The sequence below is a fragment of the Mandrillus leucophaeus genome, unplaced genomic scaffold (genome assembly GCF_000951045.1).
Source record: "Mandrillus leucophaeus isolate KB7577 unplaced genomic scaffold, Mleu.le_1.0 Scaffold185, whole genome shotgun sequence".
NCBI lineage: Eukaryota > Metazoa > Chordata > Mammalia > Primates > Cercopithecidae > Mandrillus > Mandrillus leucophaeus.
This window is the reverse complement of record NW_012101865.1, coordinates 1,432,173-1,449,788: the sequence shown is the minus strand read 5'-3', so window position 1 is coordinate 1,449,788 and position 17,616 is coordinate 1,432,173. Positions and strand designations below refer to the sequence as shown.

At 41.9% G+C, this 17,616-nt stretch overlaps 1 protein-coding gene across 2 annotated transcripts in view; it reads right to left on the bottom strand.

Annotated features, from left to right (window-relative positions):
• Window positions 1-10,690: 10,690 nt before the first annotated feature.
• The window catches only part of RCAN3 (RCAN family member 3), a 55,909-nt gene continuing 48,983 nt past the window's right edge, over window positions 10,691-17,616 (bottom strand). For both annotated transcript variants that reach the window (XM_011977873.1, XM_011977874.1), the window contains 3 exons: window positions 15,808-15,981; window positions 14,253-14,424; window positions 10,691-12,599 (listed from right to left, as the gene is read on the bottom strand). In XM_011977873.1, coding sequence (XP_011833263.1) covers window positions 12,415-12,599; window positions 14,253-14,424; window positions 15,808-15,981 — 531 coding nt within the window. In that variant the 3' untranslated portion in view covers window positions 10,691-12,414. The remainder of the gene's footprint in view (window positions 12,600-14,252; window positions 14,425-15,807; window positions 15,982-17,616) is intronic.

The window sequence follows — 17,616 nt, the reverse complement described above, 5'->3', positions numbered from 1 at the left end:
ATTTTTAGTAGAGATGGGGTTTCACCATGTTGGCCAGGATGGTCTCGATCTCTTGACCTCGTGACCTGCCTGCCTCGGCCTCCTAGAGTGCTGGGATTATAGGCGTGAGCCACCGCGCCCAGGCTACAGTGAACACTCTTTTAGCTTTTGCCGTTCATGGATGGCTTAAGTGTTAAACAGCTCAGTGGGCCCTCTGCCTTTTCGCATGAGGTGGTTGCTTTCCACCAGCGAGGGCGGAGGGTCAGTGTGACAGCCTTCTGTATCCCAAGCTCTTGTCTGGCATCCAGAAAAACATCAGGTCACATGAACGAATTGAAGGATAGTAAATGTGCGGGATTTAATTGCTGGCGGAAGTGGCTCTCAGAGGGAAGGAAAGCGGGAAAGGGGATGGAGCGGGAAGATGGTCTTCCCCTGAAGTCTGGCCATCTCCAACTGGACTTTTCTCCAAAGTCCCACTGGCAAGCCATCCCTCTGAAGTCAAGCTGCTTCTCTCTGACATCTGGCTGCTGCTTCTCTCTGACATCTGGCTGCTGCTTCTCTCTGACATCTGGCTGCTGCTTCTCTTCTCCCCTTCTCTGCTCTCTGCCAGTGGAGCCTGGGGTTTTTATGGGTACAGGATGGGGGTGGGGTGGGCCAGGGGTGGTTTTGGAGAGAGCAACATTTGAATGGGAAAACAGAGATGTTCTCACTTTGGGCCATGGTTCTAGGCTTGAGGGTGGAGCTTTGCCAGGGTCCCTGTCCTTTTCAGCCTAGAATTTCTCTCCCTCCTGTCCCTGTCACAGCCTTGTTGATGACTTGATGGCAACCTCTTAGAGACCCTGAGCCACCACTGTCCAGCTTAGCCACTCCCAGATTCCTGATCCTCAGAAACTGAGATCCTGTTTTCTTGTTTTAGGCTGCTAAATTTTGGGATAAAATGTTGTGCAGCAATAGATAACTAATACACCCCTTAATGGATTTTTATTAAACCTGCAGTTTAACTGTCTCCTTTGTCTCTAGCATGGACCACTAGTTAACTTCTCTCCAGGAAAACGCACCTTAAAGTGTTCAGTTCGTATCATTGGAGACATCTGGAGACAGGAACTGAGCAGGAGGGCAGCTCTGTGCCCTTTCACAATAGAACTCATTAGTATACAGTATCTAGGATTAGCAGGATGCTCAAGGGCTGCTTCTCATTTGCAAAGGAGACAAATCTCCATTCTAGACTTTCCAACAGTTGTTAGAAATATCTGATGGGATAGAATAAATAGCCTGCCAAGTAACTGAAGTTATCAAGGAAATAAGTCAGAGGAGGCTAGTCCATTTGGTCCATAAAAGACCTTTCATTCACAGGGCTCACTCAGGTGATGTCTGAGAAATCATTTTAGGTTTAATTTCCTCCTTTGCAGGAAGGGGCCTGGTCAAATCTCTCAGGACAGAAGGTTGTATAATTTCCCATCAAAGATCTCAATTATTCAAAAGATATTGAAGAAAGATAGCACAGGGCTGCGAATTAACCTGATTACTTCTTTGAACCAAAAGGAAATGGTGACTCTAGAGTCAAACCACATACAAAGCTCCTCCTTTGTAGCTCAGAGAAGAATGAATGATACAGTATATATTTTTTCCATCCATATGGGAGTACATTTAATAGAGAATCTTCATCTACTATTAATGTAGTAAAGTAGTAAAGTAAAAATGTAAAGTAGTAAAGTAATGTAGTAAAAAAGAATCTATGTAACCCTTTAAAGTCTATCAAAAGGTGATATAAAGTCTCACAGTAAATCAGACTTCTCAATTCATGGCACATTATCCTTGATCTGTGCAAGATGCTTTTTATGTTTGGAGGTATATGTTTAATGTGTATCTTTTTATTTGTATGTATTCTTGCAAAGTGCATTACTGTCTGTGGGTGGTACTTCAGGTAATGCGAATGTTAGGTACATCTTACTCCTTTTGGCACTCAGCTGTTTTCAAGATATATCCATGTGGCTGTGTATATGGCTACTCTTGCTGCATGGTTCTCCATAGTGTTCATTTTCCAGTTGCAAACACCAGTTTGTCTCCATAAATAATGGTGCAGTGAACATCCTCGATATACCTCTTTATGGCCCTGTGTGAGAATCCCTTTGGGATATTCTTGGGACATCTCTCTCTCTCTCTCTCTCTGTCTGTCTCATCTATCTCCAGGAGCAGAACTGCAGAGTCAGAGATTTTGTTCTTATTTAGATGACCAACGACTGCCAGTTTGTTCTTCAGAATGACTAAACTAGTCTGTACTTCCACCAGTTATATGTCAGATTTCCTATATCCCCGCCTTCTGGCTATACTTGGCATTCATTGTTTTTACATTTTTGAGACTCCAATAGGTATAAATGGCATCATGTTATTTTAATTTGCGCTTCATCTGATTACTGGGTTTTAGTGTTTCTTCATAGGCTCATTGTTTTCCTTTTCTGTCAATTACTTTTCATATCCTTTAGCCTATTTTTCTATTGGGCTGCTTTTCCTTGTCAATTTGCAAAATCTCTTTGCATTTTATAGTTATTTCCCCTGTGTTAGTGTCAGAGGTGTTCAAACCGGGGTGACTCCATCTTGAATAGGGGCTCAGTAAAATGAGACTGAGACCTACTGGGCTGCATTCCTAGGAGGTTAGGTGTCCTCAGTCACAGGATATTTACAGTTAAGGGAACAAGTTAATAATGTTAATGTTATTGGGAAATAATAGACCCAGGAAATGTCCTGATGTCCCAATATCTTAAGAACAAAAGCATTTTTAGTTTAAGAATATGTTTCGCTTTGAAGATAATAATATAGATGCTTGTGGAAGACAGCAGTTACACAAAGATTTAACAGTCCTTTGTCACAAACCTTTGTAGTAGAGCACATCTCCGCCATGATTTTTGCTTTATCTTATATATAAACAAGCATTGTATCTTAGGCAGGCATGTTCCCCCTTGTACTTTTGGGAAAGCCCTGCTCTGCTTATGGAGTATCTATTCTTTCATTCCTTTACTTTCTTTTCTTTTTTTTTTTCCTTAAGACGTTTCACTCTGTTGTTTGAGAGTTTCACTCAGAGTTTTACTCTGTTGTCCAGGCTGGAGTGCAGTTGCACAATCTTGGCTCACTGCAACCTCCGCCTCCTGGGTTCAAGCAATTCTCCTGTCTCAGTCTCCCAAGTTGCTGGGACTACAGGTGTGCACCACCATGCCTGGCTAATTTTTGTATTTTTAGTAGAGACGGGATTTTGGCATGTTGGCCAGGTTGGTCTCGAACTCCTGACCTCAAATGATCCACCTGCCTCAGCTTCCTGAAGTGCTGGGATTACAGGTGTGAGCCACCATGCCCGGCCCATTCCTTTACTTTCTTAATAAACTTGTTTTCACTTGGCTGGGCATGGTGGTTCACGCCTGTAATCCCAGCACTTTGGGAGGCCGAGGCGGGCGGATCACCTGAGGTCGGGAGTTCGAGACCAGCCTGACCAACATGGAGAAGCTCTGTCTCTACTGAAAATACAAAATTAGCCGGGCGTAGTGGCGCATGCCTGTAATCCTAGCTACTCAGGAGGCTGAGGCAGGAGAATCGCTTGAACCCGGGAGGCGGAGGTTGCAGTGAGCCGAGATCGTGCCATTGCACTCCAGCCTGGGCGACAAGAGCAAAACTCCGTCTCAAAAAAAAAAAAAAAAAAACCTTGCTTTCACTCTACTCTGTGGGCTCATTCCGAATTCTTTCTTGCATGAGATCTAAAAACGCTCTGTAGGGGTCTGGATTAGGGCCCTTTCTGGTAACATCTGGACTGTAAATATTTCTCCCTATTGTCAACATTTTCATGGCATTCTTCATTGAACATGAATAATTAATTTTGATGTAACCAATTATAATTTTTAACCTTATAGCTTATGCTTTTAAAGTTTTGTGAAGTCTCTCCCTGCCTCTAGGTCACAATGATATTCTCCCACAATTTGTTCTATTAACTTAGTATTTTTACATTCTAGATTTAGGTCTTTAACTTTTAACTTTCAGCATTTAACTTTTCCAAACGTTTCAGACCACAAACTTTTCCCAAGTAACATACTTTGAAATACCTTACAGAAATATCTAATCTACAAATCACTTATATTTAGACTTTCTATGTCTCAGAAGACCCGGGGAAGCTTGGCAAGATGAGATCTTTCCTATGTGTATAAGAGTTTTAATCTTTTCTTCTTCTAGATTAGAACCACATTTTAACGTGTTCATTGAGGGCAGGAATATAGCGGTTGCTCACTCCTGCCCTTTAAACATATTTCTCAGTGATAATAGGACTCTGATACATCTGATACATACATTGTATGCATTTAACTTGAAGCCAGTCTATTAGGTAAATTACTTAAATCTTGATTCTTGTATTTCATATTCTGCATTAAAAATTTTGTGTTTTGGCCAGGTGCGATGGCTTGTGCCTGTAATCCCAGCACTTTGGGAGGCTGAGATGAACGGATCACCTGAGGTCAGGGGTTTGAGACAAGCCTGGCCAACATGGTGAAACTTGTCTCTACTAAAAATACAAAAATTAGCCAGGCGTGATGGTGTGTGCCGGCAGTCCCAGCTACTCAAGAGGCTGAAGCAGGAGAATTGCTTGAACCCGGGAGGCAGAGGTCGCAGTGAGGTGAGATTGCACCACTGCCCTCTAGCCTGAGCAACAGAGTGAAACTTGGTCTCAAAAAAAGAAAAGAAAAAAAAATTTTGTGTGTGTGTGTGTTTTGTCTTGGTTATTTGCAGTGGTTTTCCAATTTTCTGTTTTCGCCAAGGAATCCTTAGCTCAAGTGAAACCTGATGCTGGGACGTTTAGGTACAACAAATAATAGGAGTGCAAGGCCCCAGGAACCTGGAAGCATGGCGCCCCCTGGAGGCAGCCCCACAGAACACAGCTTGGAAAAACATCAAAGTGGACATGTCCCCAGTGACTCCACTTTAGTTTTTTAAAAACAAAGAAGGCCACTTTGCAGTGGCTCATGCCTGTAATCTCAGCACTGTGGGAGGCTGAGGCAGGTGGACTGCCTGAGATCAGGAGTTAAGAGACCAGTCTGGGCAACATAGGGAAACCCTGTCTCCACAGAAAATACAAAAATTAGCTGGGTGTGGTGGTGCACACTTGTGGTCCTAGCTACTTCGGAGACTGAGGTGGGAGGTTGGGGCTGCAGTGAACTGTGTTCATGCCACTGCACTCCAGCCTAGGCGACAGGGCAAGACCTTGTCTCAAAAACAAAACAATATCAAGAACCTTTGAATCCAAACACATTTATCCAGCAAAATTAAAGATTTTGGTGTAACAAAGTAGTGGAGTGTGGTATAAAGAGTGTCAAGAAGTGGGTTCTAGTCCCAGGTCCATGACCATCCAGATGTGTGCATTTGGCAACGCCTCTGGGGCCACTTTCTTGTAAAGGTGTGTTGGGGGTGGGGTGGGGATGGAGGAAGTGGAGGGAGGCAGGGGAAATAGAGGGGTGTGTCTGGGTCTGTCCTGCTGAGCTCTCACAGGGGTTGGAACTCAGGTCCCCATTCCTCCCCCAGCCCCTTGAAAAGGAGCACCTTTGTTTACCTTTCTTTTTTGTGATCAATTTTACATTGGCTTTGTGTAAGATTTCATTTGAACAAAAAGCAGAGTCCTATGGCTTAAAAATAAGTATTCGAAATCCCACTGCACTAGATAAACTCTACTGTCATTTATAGTTCCACATTTTGGAGATTTTTTTTTTTTTTTAACCAAGACAAAAAGTAAGTCTTTACCAGGAATAAATCGTTTTTAACCAAAGAGGAAACCAGGGTAAAAGGGAAGAGCTGAAACTGCAGTGGTTATTTACACAGTCAGCAGTGACTCACAACCTTGAACTCTGGCACTGCACGGCATTAATGTTCAACAGGACTCTTGTGGAAGGAACAAACACAATATTGCACTTCTCTGTCTTATTAGCTAAATGTAAGTGAGGCATATTGAAAATACTACACACACAAAAACTCAGTTCAATGGACTGATTTAAAAATAGCTACTAACTTTATTCGTAGGTTTTTAAAACAGAACTTGTTACAGGTAATCACGAAGCTTCCAAAAAAAAAAAATTACATTCTGCTTTTGTCACCTTGATAGGACAAGGAATGTTTAAATGTCCTTAAAACATAGGGGAGTTAAAAGTTGACAAATAAACTACTACAAACTATGGATTGTCCACTTCACGCACACTAAAATGTGGAATACATGTACATAAATTACTGACCGGTTGTTTACAATACAAACAGTATGCACTACAGCTTATAGTACCATAAAGGTAACATGCTCCAAAGTATAACAGAAGATCACAAACACGTTCAGAGAAAATAGTAACTTTGACTCTTGGGTTCAATTAAGGTTGAAGTGAAATGATCGGGAAAGTTTTCTGAAACTTGAAGGGCACACACATTATAGCAGAACCGTCAATCAACACTCACATGGGGTTGAAAAGCAGCAGGAAGAATATGGCACGATAACAAGGGTAACCACCTTTCTCTCTCCTCAGTCCCCAGTTTGAGTTAGGAAGATTGGGGACTAAACAGAAAACAATATTTAAAAACATATATTATCTGCATAGATAGAAATCTTCCATTATGATGAGAGTGAACATTCGGTCAAAGCTCTGCAGGGGTGCCAAGATCTGCAGGATGTGATTCTGTTTTCAAAAGGAAATATATACGTTTACATCCAGACGGACCACATAACGAATTTAGTGAAAGATCTTTATGCTGTTATTGAAGTGGGTAGAGACACTGACTCAGCCCCAGGTTAGTTCTTAACCTCGGTTAAAAACTCTACTTTGAACATGATTTTTATAATCTTTGTCAGTGAACCCAGCAGTTGTTGCTTTCAGTTGTCTTATCGATTGTACATTTGGTAATAAGAAAACAGTCTCCAAATGATTAACATTTTCCCCTGATTCACAATTAAACAATGGCATTCTGACCAAGATGTTCAGGCTGATCCATACACCAAGGGGAGTTTAAAAGACAAATAAGTATTTGGTGAATTGTAGGACAAGGTTCATAAATCTTTTAAAACTTTTTAAGTAGTGAGTTTCTGTAAGATGGACTTACTGCTCCAGCTAGGAAGCAACTATTTCCCCATCTTTTGTTCCTTTATATTGTCACCCCAATTATAAATAATTTGTTTCTTTTAGTACAGGAAGATATAAATGCAAATGTGTAAACAAAGGAAGAAGGAAAGATGGACCAAGTTCACCTGTTTGGTACGTACGAGGTCCACAGCTCTGCAGAAAGGGGAGAAACCCAGTAGACAGAGGGCCTGACGCACCATGGGATTGAGTACATTTTCCATTGCTTAATTATGTGTGAGATTTTCCCTTTTAAAATAAATCTATGGTCTGTGAAATAGTCTGTATAAAAATATGAAGCCGGCCGGGCACGGTGGCTCACGCCTATAATCCCAGCACTTTGGGAGGCCGAGACGGGCAGATCACGAGGTCAGGAGATCAAGACCATCCTGGCTAACACGGTGAAACCCCGACTCTACTAAAAATACAAAAATTAGCCAGGCGTGGTGGCAGGCACCTGTAGTCCCAGCTACACGGGAGGCTGAGGCAGGAGAATGGCGTGAACCCGGGAGGCGGAGCTTGCAGTGAGTGGAGATCGCACCACTGCACTCCAGCCTGGGCGACAGAGTGAGACTGTCTCAAAAAAAAAAAAAAAAAAAACGAAGCCTTGAATAGGTCAGTCATAGCAGTTCTGTCTTGAATAGAACTCAATTTTACAAGCACGGAGTGACAGTATCATTCCACTGCAAACTCTTTTATTTCCACCTCATTAGATCTCATTCTGCTTCAGTAGAGTTACCTCTTCAGTACGACTATTACTCATTTCATTAATACGAAAATCTGGGAAAGCCCATATAAAATGCCAATGTAACTGCTGGATACCAAGATAAAATTATTTAGGCAGATTCCAACCCCAATGGTTCAATGATAACAAAACCACAAAACATGGGACATCAAATTCATTCACTAAAATTACTAAGTCACCTCTTCCATCAGACGATGAGATTTTTCTTATTCATTGTTTCCCATCAGGGAAAAAAGAATCCTCCCACTTCATGCCTTTTTTTTTTTTTTTTTTTTTTCTGATGACAGGAATTAGTATTCATTGCCTCTTTAAGAGGCCAATGCAAAAAAAAAAAAAAGGTAGAAAAAGCCCTAGCCCAGGAGTTGGGATTGCCAGTTCGAGTCCCTGGGTTGCCTTGTTGGGGTGCCTAAGTCAGTGCCATAACCTCAGTTTTTCTAATCTATGTAACATGGGGATAGAGTACATGATTTCCATGGTCACTTTCACCTCTGTGATTCAGCCTCTAAGAAAGTCAAAGCTTTTCACTTTGTAATCGTGACATTTTTAAAAGATGGAGTTAATATGAATGGGAAACCTTTGTTGTTGTTTTTTTTTTTGAGCCAGGGACTTGCTATGTTGCCCAGGCTGGTCTTGAACTTCTGAACTCAAGTGATCCTCTCATTTCAGCCTCTCAAATGGCTGAGACTACAGGCATACACCATTGCACCTGGCTAAAGACTATCTTTTTAAAGAATAAAAGTACTGCACTTCACCTCTATCTCCTGGTATCTGTTCGATTCAAACACACCATCAATGCCTACAATATTTTATTTAGAGCCAGGCATGGTGGCTCATGCCTGTAATCCCAGCACTTTGGGAGGCTGAGGCAGGCGGATCACTAGGTCAGGAGATCGAGACCATCCTGGCTAACATAGTGAAATCCCGTCTCTACTAAAACCAAAAAACAAAAAACAAAAAAACAAATACAAAAAAGTAGCCGGGCGTTGGGGCAGGCGCCTGTAGTCCCAGCTACTCGGGAGGCTGAGGCAGGAGGATGGCGTGAACCCGGGAGGCGGAGCTTGCAGTGAGCCGAGATCGCGCGGCTACACTCCAGCCTGGGCGACAAAGCAAGACCTCTGTCTCAAAAATAAATAAATAAATAAATAAAAATAAAAAATATTTAAACCTTTATGTTGAACTTAAAAGTTTCTTGAAGCTTTGCTTTGGCTCTTAATTACTGATATGTTTTTGAGTATAACATTCTGAAGAAGCAGAATGTGAAAAGACTAATTTGCTTTCCCGCCGAGTTTTAGTTCTCGAAGGCAATGGAACTGTTCTTATCCATTTCTGCCTCTTAGTACCTTAAACCTCAGAGATGCTCACTAGTACACTTTTTACTTGGATTTATCTTTGGTTTCATCAGGTGGATGTGCTACAAAAATCTAGAACGTAAGAGCCAATGCAGTGTAGGTTCTGTGACTATCCTTGTTAAGTGTTACGGTTTTCTTTTCTTTTTTGAGACGGAGTCTCGCTCTGTCGCCCAGGCTAGAGTGCAGTGGCGCGATCTCAGCTCACTGCAAGCTCCGCCTCCCGGGTTCACGCCATTCTCCTGCCTCAGCCTCCTGAGTAGTTGGGACTACAGGCGCCCGCCACCTTGCCCAGCTAGATTTTTGTATTTTTTTTTTTTAGTAGAGACGGGGTTTCACCGTGTTAGCCAGGATGGTCTCGATCTCCTGACCTCGTGATCTACCCGTCTCGGCTTCCCCAAGTGCTGGAATTACAGGCTTGAGCCACCGCGCCCGGCCAGTGTTACGGTCTTCTAATCCTTCACAAATATTTTTTTTCCCAACACAAAGCACCATTATCTTTTCTCACAATTTTCTACATAGTTTGAGTCCCATGAAGAGGTTATGGTTTCTAAAGAAAACATGGCTACTACTATGCTATCAGGGTTAAATACTTTTTCTTTTTTTTTTTGTCTGAGACGGAGTTTCACTCTTGTTGCCCAGGCTGGAGTGCAATGGCGTGATCTCGGCTTACCGTAATCTCCATCTCTCAGGTTCAAGCAATCCTCCTGCCTCAGCCTCTCAAGTAGCTGGGATTACAGGCATGTGCCACCACGCCAGGCTAATTTTGTATTTTTTTAGTAGAGATGGGGTTTCACCATGTTGGTCAGGCTGGTCTCGAACTCCTGACCTCAGGTGATCCACCCACCTCGGCCTCCCAAAGTGCTGGGATAATGGTGTGAGCCACCACACCTGGCCTATCGGTTAAATCCAAGTAATAACTCAATTTCAAAAAAATTGCAGAAAATCTTATTGAAAGAAAAAAAAAAAACACCATAAGACTTACCTCTCATAAATTTGTTACATGAACTAGATATTATATAGCCAAAAAAGGACAGAGATGATAGTACCTGTTAAGATCCTGGTTCATTTCACAATATGAAAAAGTTGATGGGTACTTAGTAGCTTTTTTTAAAAAAAAAATTAATTTTATCATTATATTATACTAGAAAAATGAAGATATTAATGTTTTCCATTCAGAAAAGTTTAAATGACTCTCTAATTTTGGTTTAAAGTTTTCTTCAATTTATTCAATGTTCTAAAAAAAAAAAAAAAGATAGAAAAGCATTGGGTAATTTGCCCTGCTTGACTGTAAAAAGTTTTATGTGTTAGGAATAGAATATTCTTTAATTGGCAGAGAATGAAAGCCAAGCCAAATAACAAAATATCATGGGTTTTGATCACTTAGAAAATTACAGTGAATCAATATTACCTAAAAGGAAATTCAAAAAATTCCCAATTGTTGATAATACATGTCTCCTGACATATAGGGTCCATCTTGCAACAAAAAATGGGCACAATGCTGAGTTCAGAACTGCAAAGTAAATTTATTAAGTGGCTGTCGGTTAAAATGACAAATGATGATTTGAATTCAATACATCAAATTGCTGATGGAATTGCAAATTTCAACTGAATTTACATTGAGGCTTAGCTGCGGTAGTTGGCTACAAATGGAACAGTTTATTACCTCAGAGTATTTGAGGGCAAGGAAGATATAGAAAAAAAACTTAGGGGTGTGCAACACAGTTAGTGCTCAGAAATAAATTTTACCATAGTGAGAACAAAACCACAATGACATGTTAGTATCACTGTGCAGACGTCATGGTTGAATGCCTGCGTTTTGTTCCTTCATGGCGGCAGCCGCCTTGGTTCATTAGTTCTCACTCATGTTTGCAGCTCCTTCACACGCCCCGGAGCTTCCCAAGTGTGCCACACAAAGGAAACAGCACAGTGAGTGGAAGCCAGCAGACTCACTCAGCCCAAAGCAAAGCCTTCTCAGTTATGAGACTTTTCTACAGAAGGGACTTCAAAGTCTAAACAGACCAGAAGAGTTAAAAAGATCCTGCTGCTTCTTAGGGAGGTTCAAATATACATTCTGACACATAAGTGAGAAACAATTCTGTCTTAGGAAAAGTGCCAATTGCAATCCGGGTACAAAATTTCAACAAAAAGAAAAGTAAAACTGAATGATCTCCCCCTCATTCCCTAATTCATAGAAAAATAGTAAGTGTGACTTTTGTTTCAAAGCCAGCTGAAAAATGGTTAAAGGGACAATTTACATTATCATTACCTTTTCTAGTTGAAAGTCTATGAATGACATACATAAACGTACACATCACAGCAAAAGACTCAAGAACTAGTGGTTAACACGATACTGGAAAAGGTGAGGGATAAAAGTTGGTGAATGAAGGTAGCTGGGTGGTCTACAGGCTAGAACACGGTCACCAACGGCAGAATGCAGTAGCCACCTGCAATCCTAATCATTCAAGCTTCCTGGTGGTACGTCCCACTTCTAAAGCGGCCCTCCTTCCCGGGCAGCCATGTCTGGAGGGCGCCACATCAGGAATGAGGGCTTATGCATTGCTTTGTCCCAAATTCCAGATAAGAGCAACATGTGGGGACATGTGTGTCGTAAGACTGATCCTCAAAGTGGATTTGGCATTTCTTCCCCAAAGCTGATGAAACAAATACTTGAGAACCATGATTTCTACGAATTATTCTGTATTTCAGGTTTCTTTTCCTGCAAAAAATGTCGTGTATACTGAATAACCACCTTTCATCGATTTATTAATTAGAAGCTATTTATACCAGTAGAAAAATACCCATTGTATTTTTCTCTTTGTAAGACTATTTTTAAATTCATAAAAATGGTACTGTACTCGCTGTGACTAGAGTTCCAGTTTTTGGTGTCTCATGTGACATGGCATCAGGAGGACTTACATGGCTGGAGGGGAGCAAAACTGTTTTCCTCATCTGTTATTATTTAAAAATGGTTAAGGGTGGCCACATCTCCGGGGCTTCTCCTTTAATGTAAAGTCCCATTTGGAATATCACTTAAAATCTGGGACAGGTCAAATCAGCTGCTACTCTACACGACCGTGTCTGCAGTACAGGCGTGGTGAGCAGACCTACACCTCATTCTGCAGAGTCTCAGCTACACCGTCAGCAGCAACGCATCGGCCGCGGAGCACAGATCGCCATGGCCGGAGCCCACCAAGGCAGCCGCCTCGCACCACAACCAAGCGCCTCACAGTGCGCAGTCGAAGGTCTGGGACTCATTCAGCGCTGCGGTCGGAGGGTCGGGGCGCCTCGTCTGGACAATTTTCTGTTTGGGGTTTTTTGTTTCTTCTTCCTCTTCAGTTTCACTTTCACAGACATGAACCACCACGCTGGGCGTCGACTCCGTTCCTGCGTGAAGTTCATATTTCTCTCCTGCGGAGGTAAAAGCAAAATAAGAACCATGACAAAAGCATCACTTCCAGCAAAAAGAACTCTTTTGTCTCTTGCAACGTTTTGTTCTACTCCTATTTTAATGGGTGATTCTTGTTGTTTAAATCTTTAAGTCCTATGTCAGAGTATTTTATCTTGTTTTGGTGTTAGAGATTTGATACTTTAAGGCTGGTATAAAATGTTGTTGTTTCAGTACTGAGGTCTTGGGAGTTAAAATGCAAATGCTAATTATTGTTTTATGAATAATATGAGTGAATCTGTTTAATTAACTTATTTATTTATTTGAGATGGAGTCTCGCTCTGTCCGCCAAGCAGGAGTGCAGTGGCACAATCTCGGCTCACTGCAACCTCTGCCACCGCCCCGGTTCAAGTGATTCTCCTGCCTCAGCCTCCGGAGTAGTTGGGACTACAGGTGTGAGCCACCACGCCCAGCTAATTTTTGTATTTTTAGTTGAGATGGGGTTTTATCATGTTGGCCAGGGTGGTCTCGAACTCTTGACCCCAAGTGATCTGCCTGCTTTGGCCTCCCAAAGTGCTGGGATTACAGGTGTAAGCCACCGCACCCGGCTGAGTCAATCTGTTTAACTTCAAAATAGTTTCGGTTTTCCTTTGGGAGATACTTGTAAGGATCCAGGCAGCACAGGCAATCCCTTGATTATAGGACCTTGGATATCTAAGATACAGCTCTAACATCTAAAAACAGCACTGAGTCACTTCTTCCTCAAAATGCCTCTTTTATTCCCCTTCAAGAGACGTAACTCTGTCTTGGGTGGACAACTGTCTGAACCAGCATCACGTCGGTTTCTTATATGATTTTAAAAGGAAGAGAGGTTGAGAAAGAGAAGGAACAGAGGAAATGAAACAGAAATGACAAAAATATTGAAGGAATGAGATGATATCACCACCAATTCTTGTAATGTAGTCAAAGCAGTTGTTGTTTGCCTGATACTTGGTGGGGCTGGGGAGAGAAGGCACGTAATATTCACTAACTGCCTATCAAGTACTAGCAAAATTTATAGTAGTAAAAATTGCAGTTACATTTACTGAGTATTATGTGTACATCATTTAATACTTATTTTTTATTTTTATTTTTGGAGACACAGTCTTGCTTCATGGCCCAGGCTGTAGTGCAGTGGTGTAATCTCGGCTCACTGCAACCTCTGCCTCTCGGGTTCAAGCAATTCTCCTGCTTCAACCTCCCAAGTAGCTGGGACTAGAGGTGTACGCCACCACGCCTAATTTTTTGTATTTTAGTAGAGACGGGGTTTCACCATGTTGGCCAGGTTGGTCTCGAACTCCTGACCTCAAGCAGTCCGCCCGCCCTACCCTCTCAAAGTGCTAGGACTACAGGTGTGAGCCACCATGCCCGGCCCTCGTTTAGAATTTATAACCACACTGAATGGTGTATATGATTCTCCCTACTTTATAGATGGAAAAGCAGAAGCTCAGAAAATGGAGGCTACGTAACTTGCTCAAGATCACAGAGCAAGTAGATGCCACAGCTGGAATTTGAACCCAGGTGTGTTTGACTTTATCCTCTGCTCTAATCATACTGCCACAATGCACATTGCTGAATACGATCTTCAATATAAAAGTTTCTTGGGGAAGAAAAGAGGAAAAACAGAAGTTTATTACCTGGTCCCAATTTGGAAACAGCACAGAGTAAATCATAATTTATAACAGGCATCGCATCTTCGCTCTGCTTCCACCCCACCGGGGGAGAGGCTGGAGGAGAGATGAGGAACTGCTTGACAGGCTGGGGCGGCAGGAGATAGGACTTGTCCCGCACTTCACCAGACATCTGCACCTGCGGGGAGCGAGACGCTCAAAGCCAGTTTGCAAACTGGGCTATGTTTTCTTCATTTTCAACTTTATGTTTACTGTTCCATCTTTGTGTAGAAAATTAAAAATTTCTCTTAAACAGTCTATAATCTCCAAGAGGGTGGGACTGGGTCTGTTTGGCTCACCACTGGCCACTCAGTGCACAGCACATGGCCACACATAGTAGGTGCTTCATAAATATTAACTGAATAAAAAATAAATGGATGGGCTGGGTGTGGTGGCTCACACCTGTAATCCCAGCACTTTGAGAGGCCGAGGCGAGTGGATCACCTGAGGTCAGGAATTCGAGATCAGCCTGGCCAACATGGTGAAACTCTATCTCTACTGAAAATACAAAAATTAGCCGAGTGTGGTGGCACATGTCTGTAGTCCCAGCTACTTGGGAGGCTGAAGCAGGAGAATCACTTGAACCCGGGAGGCGGAGGATGTGGTGAGCTGAGATTGCATCACTGCATTCCAGCCTGGGTGAGTGAGACTCCATCTCAAAAAATAAAAAAATAAAAATAACAAATAACAAATAAATAAATAAGTGGATGAACAGAGAAATGAACGACAGTAACTACTAAATTCCGATCTTAGAAGACATTAGGTTATATCGACTTATTTGTACTCCATCTCAAGAGACTCTACCCAGAAATGTCAAGACATCTTTTCATTTAGGTTTTTACTCGGAAGGCAAGAAACGAAACCTTTTTTTTTTTTTTAATTTGAAAGGGAGACTGTAAAAAATGCTTTTTTGAAAATAAAACAGTGCACTTAATACACGAGTAATCTCTTGATTTTGCCCATTCTTCTCAGAAGAAATCCGTTTCTCAGAGTCACACCAACGCAGGATTAGAATATACTAAGTGTAGCCAATTCTTGGTACCCTACAGGGTCCTCTGCAATTTCAAAGTCGAAGATTTGTACAGTTCTTTGACTCCCTGGTTCCTCATATGAATTATGGAACACAGAAAATGATTTAAGAGACCATTTTCTCAGTTTTCCCAAGGATTTCATGTCTTATTTCATGTGTGCCATTCTGGATGCACAGGAGGTAAGTTAGTTCCCTAACACTAGGTGTCAGGGCGTAACCCACGCAGAATCCCAGTTGATCAAAGCTGCCAGAAAAATCAACTCCTTCAACTGCTAGTCTCAGCAAAACAAAGTTAGGAGGTCAATGTGCTTAATAAATACATAAAATTATGTTTCTATAAAATAAAAGGAAAATATTTTTGTATTATTTGCTGATTGAGATGGTTCATTCTATACACCTCTGCTATAATAATACAGAAAATGGTGAACTAAAACTATTTTTGGATGGAGAAAAACAAGTTTAGAGAACAGTGTTCTTTGCACTGTGAAGTACCTGTGCAAAATACAGCTTTAGCTTCTGCCCATTGAAGTCTGTTTCATGGAGTTCTATTCGCGCTCTTGCTGCCGCTTCAGGTTTGCTGAAATTTATTCTGACTCTTCTAAAGCTTTTAAACAGCTGAAAAGTAACTTGGTCATCATAGATGGTGAAGAGTGCTTCAAATCTTTCCTACAATTAAGGAGCAGCAAGGCAAAGGGAATGGGAGGGAAAAAAAAGAAAAATCTTTAACAGAAAGGGAAATTTAAACATGAAACCTAAGTAATTAAGAACTCATTGTAAGTTAAACTTTTCTCCTAAAACAGTATACTTTTCTTGCACATATACAAGAACAGGTATCCTGTAATTTAGCAATTGCACTTACTTTATGTATTTTTTTGAGATGGAGTCTCATTCTGTCATCCAGGCTGGAGTGCAGTGACATGATCTCAGCTCACTGCAACCTCCACCTCTCGGGTTCAAGTGATTTTCCTGCCTCAGCCTCCAAAGTAGCTGGGATTACAGGGGCCGGCCGCCATGCCTGGCTAATTTTTATATTTTTAGTAGAGATGGGTTTTCACCATGTTGGCCAGGCTGGTCTTAAACTCCTGACCTCAAGTGATCCATCCACCTCAGCCTCCCAAAGTGCTGGGATTACAGGCATGAGCCACCATGCTGGGTCGTGCACTTATTTTAAGTGTAATTAACTTTATTAAATATTGTCTACATTCAAAGGTTATAAAACGAATGCAAGATATAAGAGAATGACACAAACATGCCCAATTCTAGAACACTGCTATTGTTCTGATGTCCTCGGTGCAACAAGGTTAGTTTTCCCTGTCACATTCCTTTCCTCCTTCAAAGCTGTCATTTCTGGAATTTTATCATTCCCTTGTTTTTCTTTATAGTTTACAACATTTATTTGTATCTCTAAAAATGTTATCATGTTATATGTATTCTTCCACAACTTGCTTTTTTTGCTTAGATCTTGCTGCTGAGGTTCTCCCTTGCTGCTGTGTGTGACTGTTTTGTTTGTTTGTTTTTTTTTTGGAGATAGAGTCTCACTCTGTTGCCTAGAATGAGGCGCAGTAGTGCAATCTTGCCTCACAGCAGCCGCGACCTCTAGGGTTCAGGTAATCCTCCTGCCTCAGCCTCTTGGGTAGCTGGGACTAAAGGCACCTGCCACCACATCCAGCTAATTTTTTGTATTTTCAGAAGAGATGGGGTTTTGCCACATCACCCAAGCTGGTCTCAAACTCCTTGGGCTGAAGTCGTCTACCCTCCTTGACGCCCCAAAGTGCTGGGATTATAGGTATGAGCCACTACACCCAGCAAGACATCCATTTCTAAGTACTGTTTCAGCTGTTCGCCACCAGTTTGTTTAATTTTTTTTTTTTTTGAGACAGGGTCTTGCTATATTGCCTGAGTTGGGCTCAAGTGATCCTCCTGCCTCAGCCTCCCAAGCAGCTGGGAGTACAGGCATGTGCTACCACACCCAGCACCTGAACAGTTTTGATATGTTTTATTTTTATTTTTTAAAATAGAAGGCAGGGCAAAAATAAAATAAAATAAAATTAGCCAGGTGTGGCCAGGCATAGTGGCTCACGCCTGTAATCCCAGCACTTTGGGAGGCTGAGGTGGGCGGATCACTTGAGGTCAGGAGTTCAAGACCAGCATGGTCAACATGGTGAAACCCTGTCTCTACTAAAAATATAAAAATTAGCCAGGCATGGTGGTCAGCACCTATAATCCCAGCTATTTGGGAGGCTGAGGTGGGAGAATCACTTGAACCCGGGAAGTGGAGGCTGCAGTGAGCCAAGATCGTGC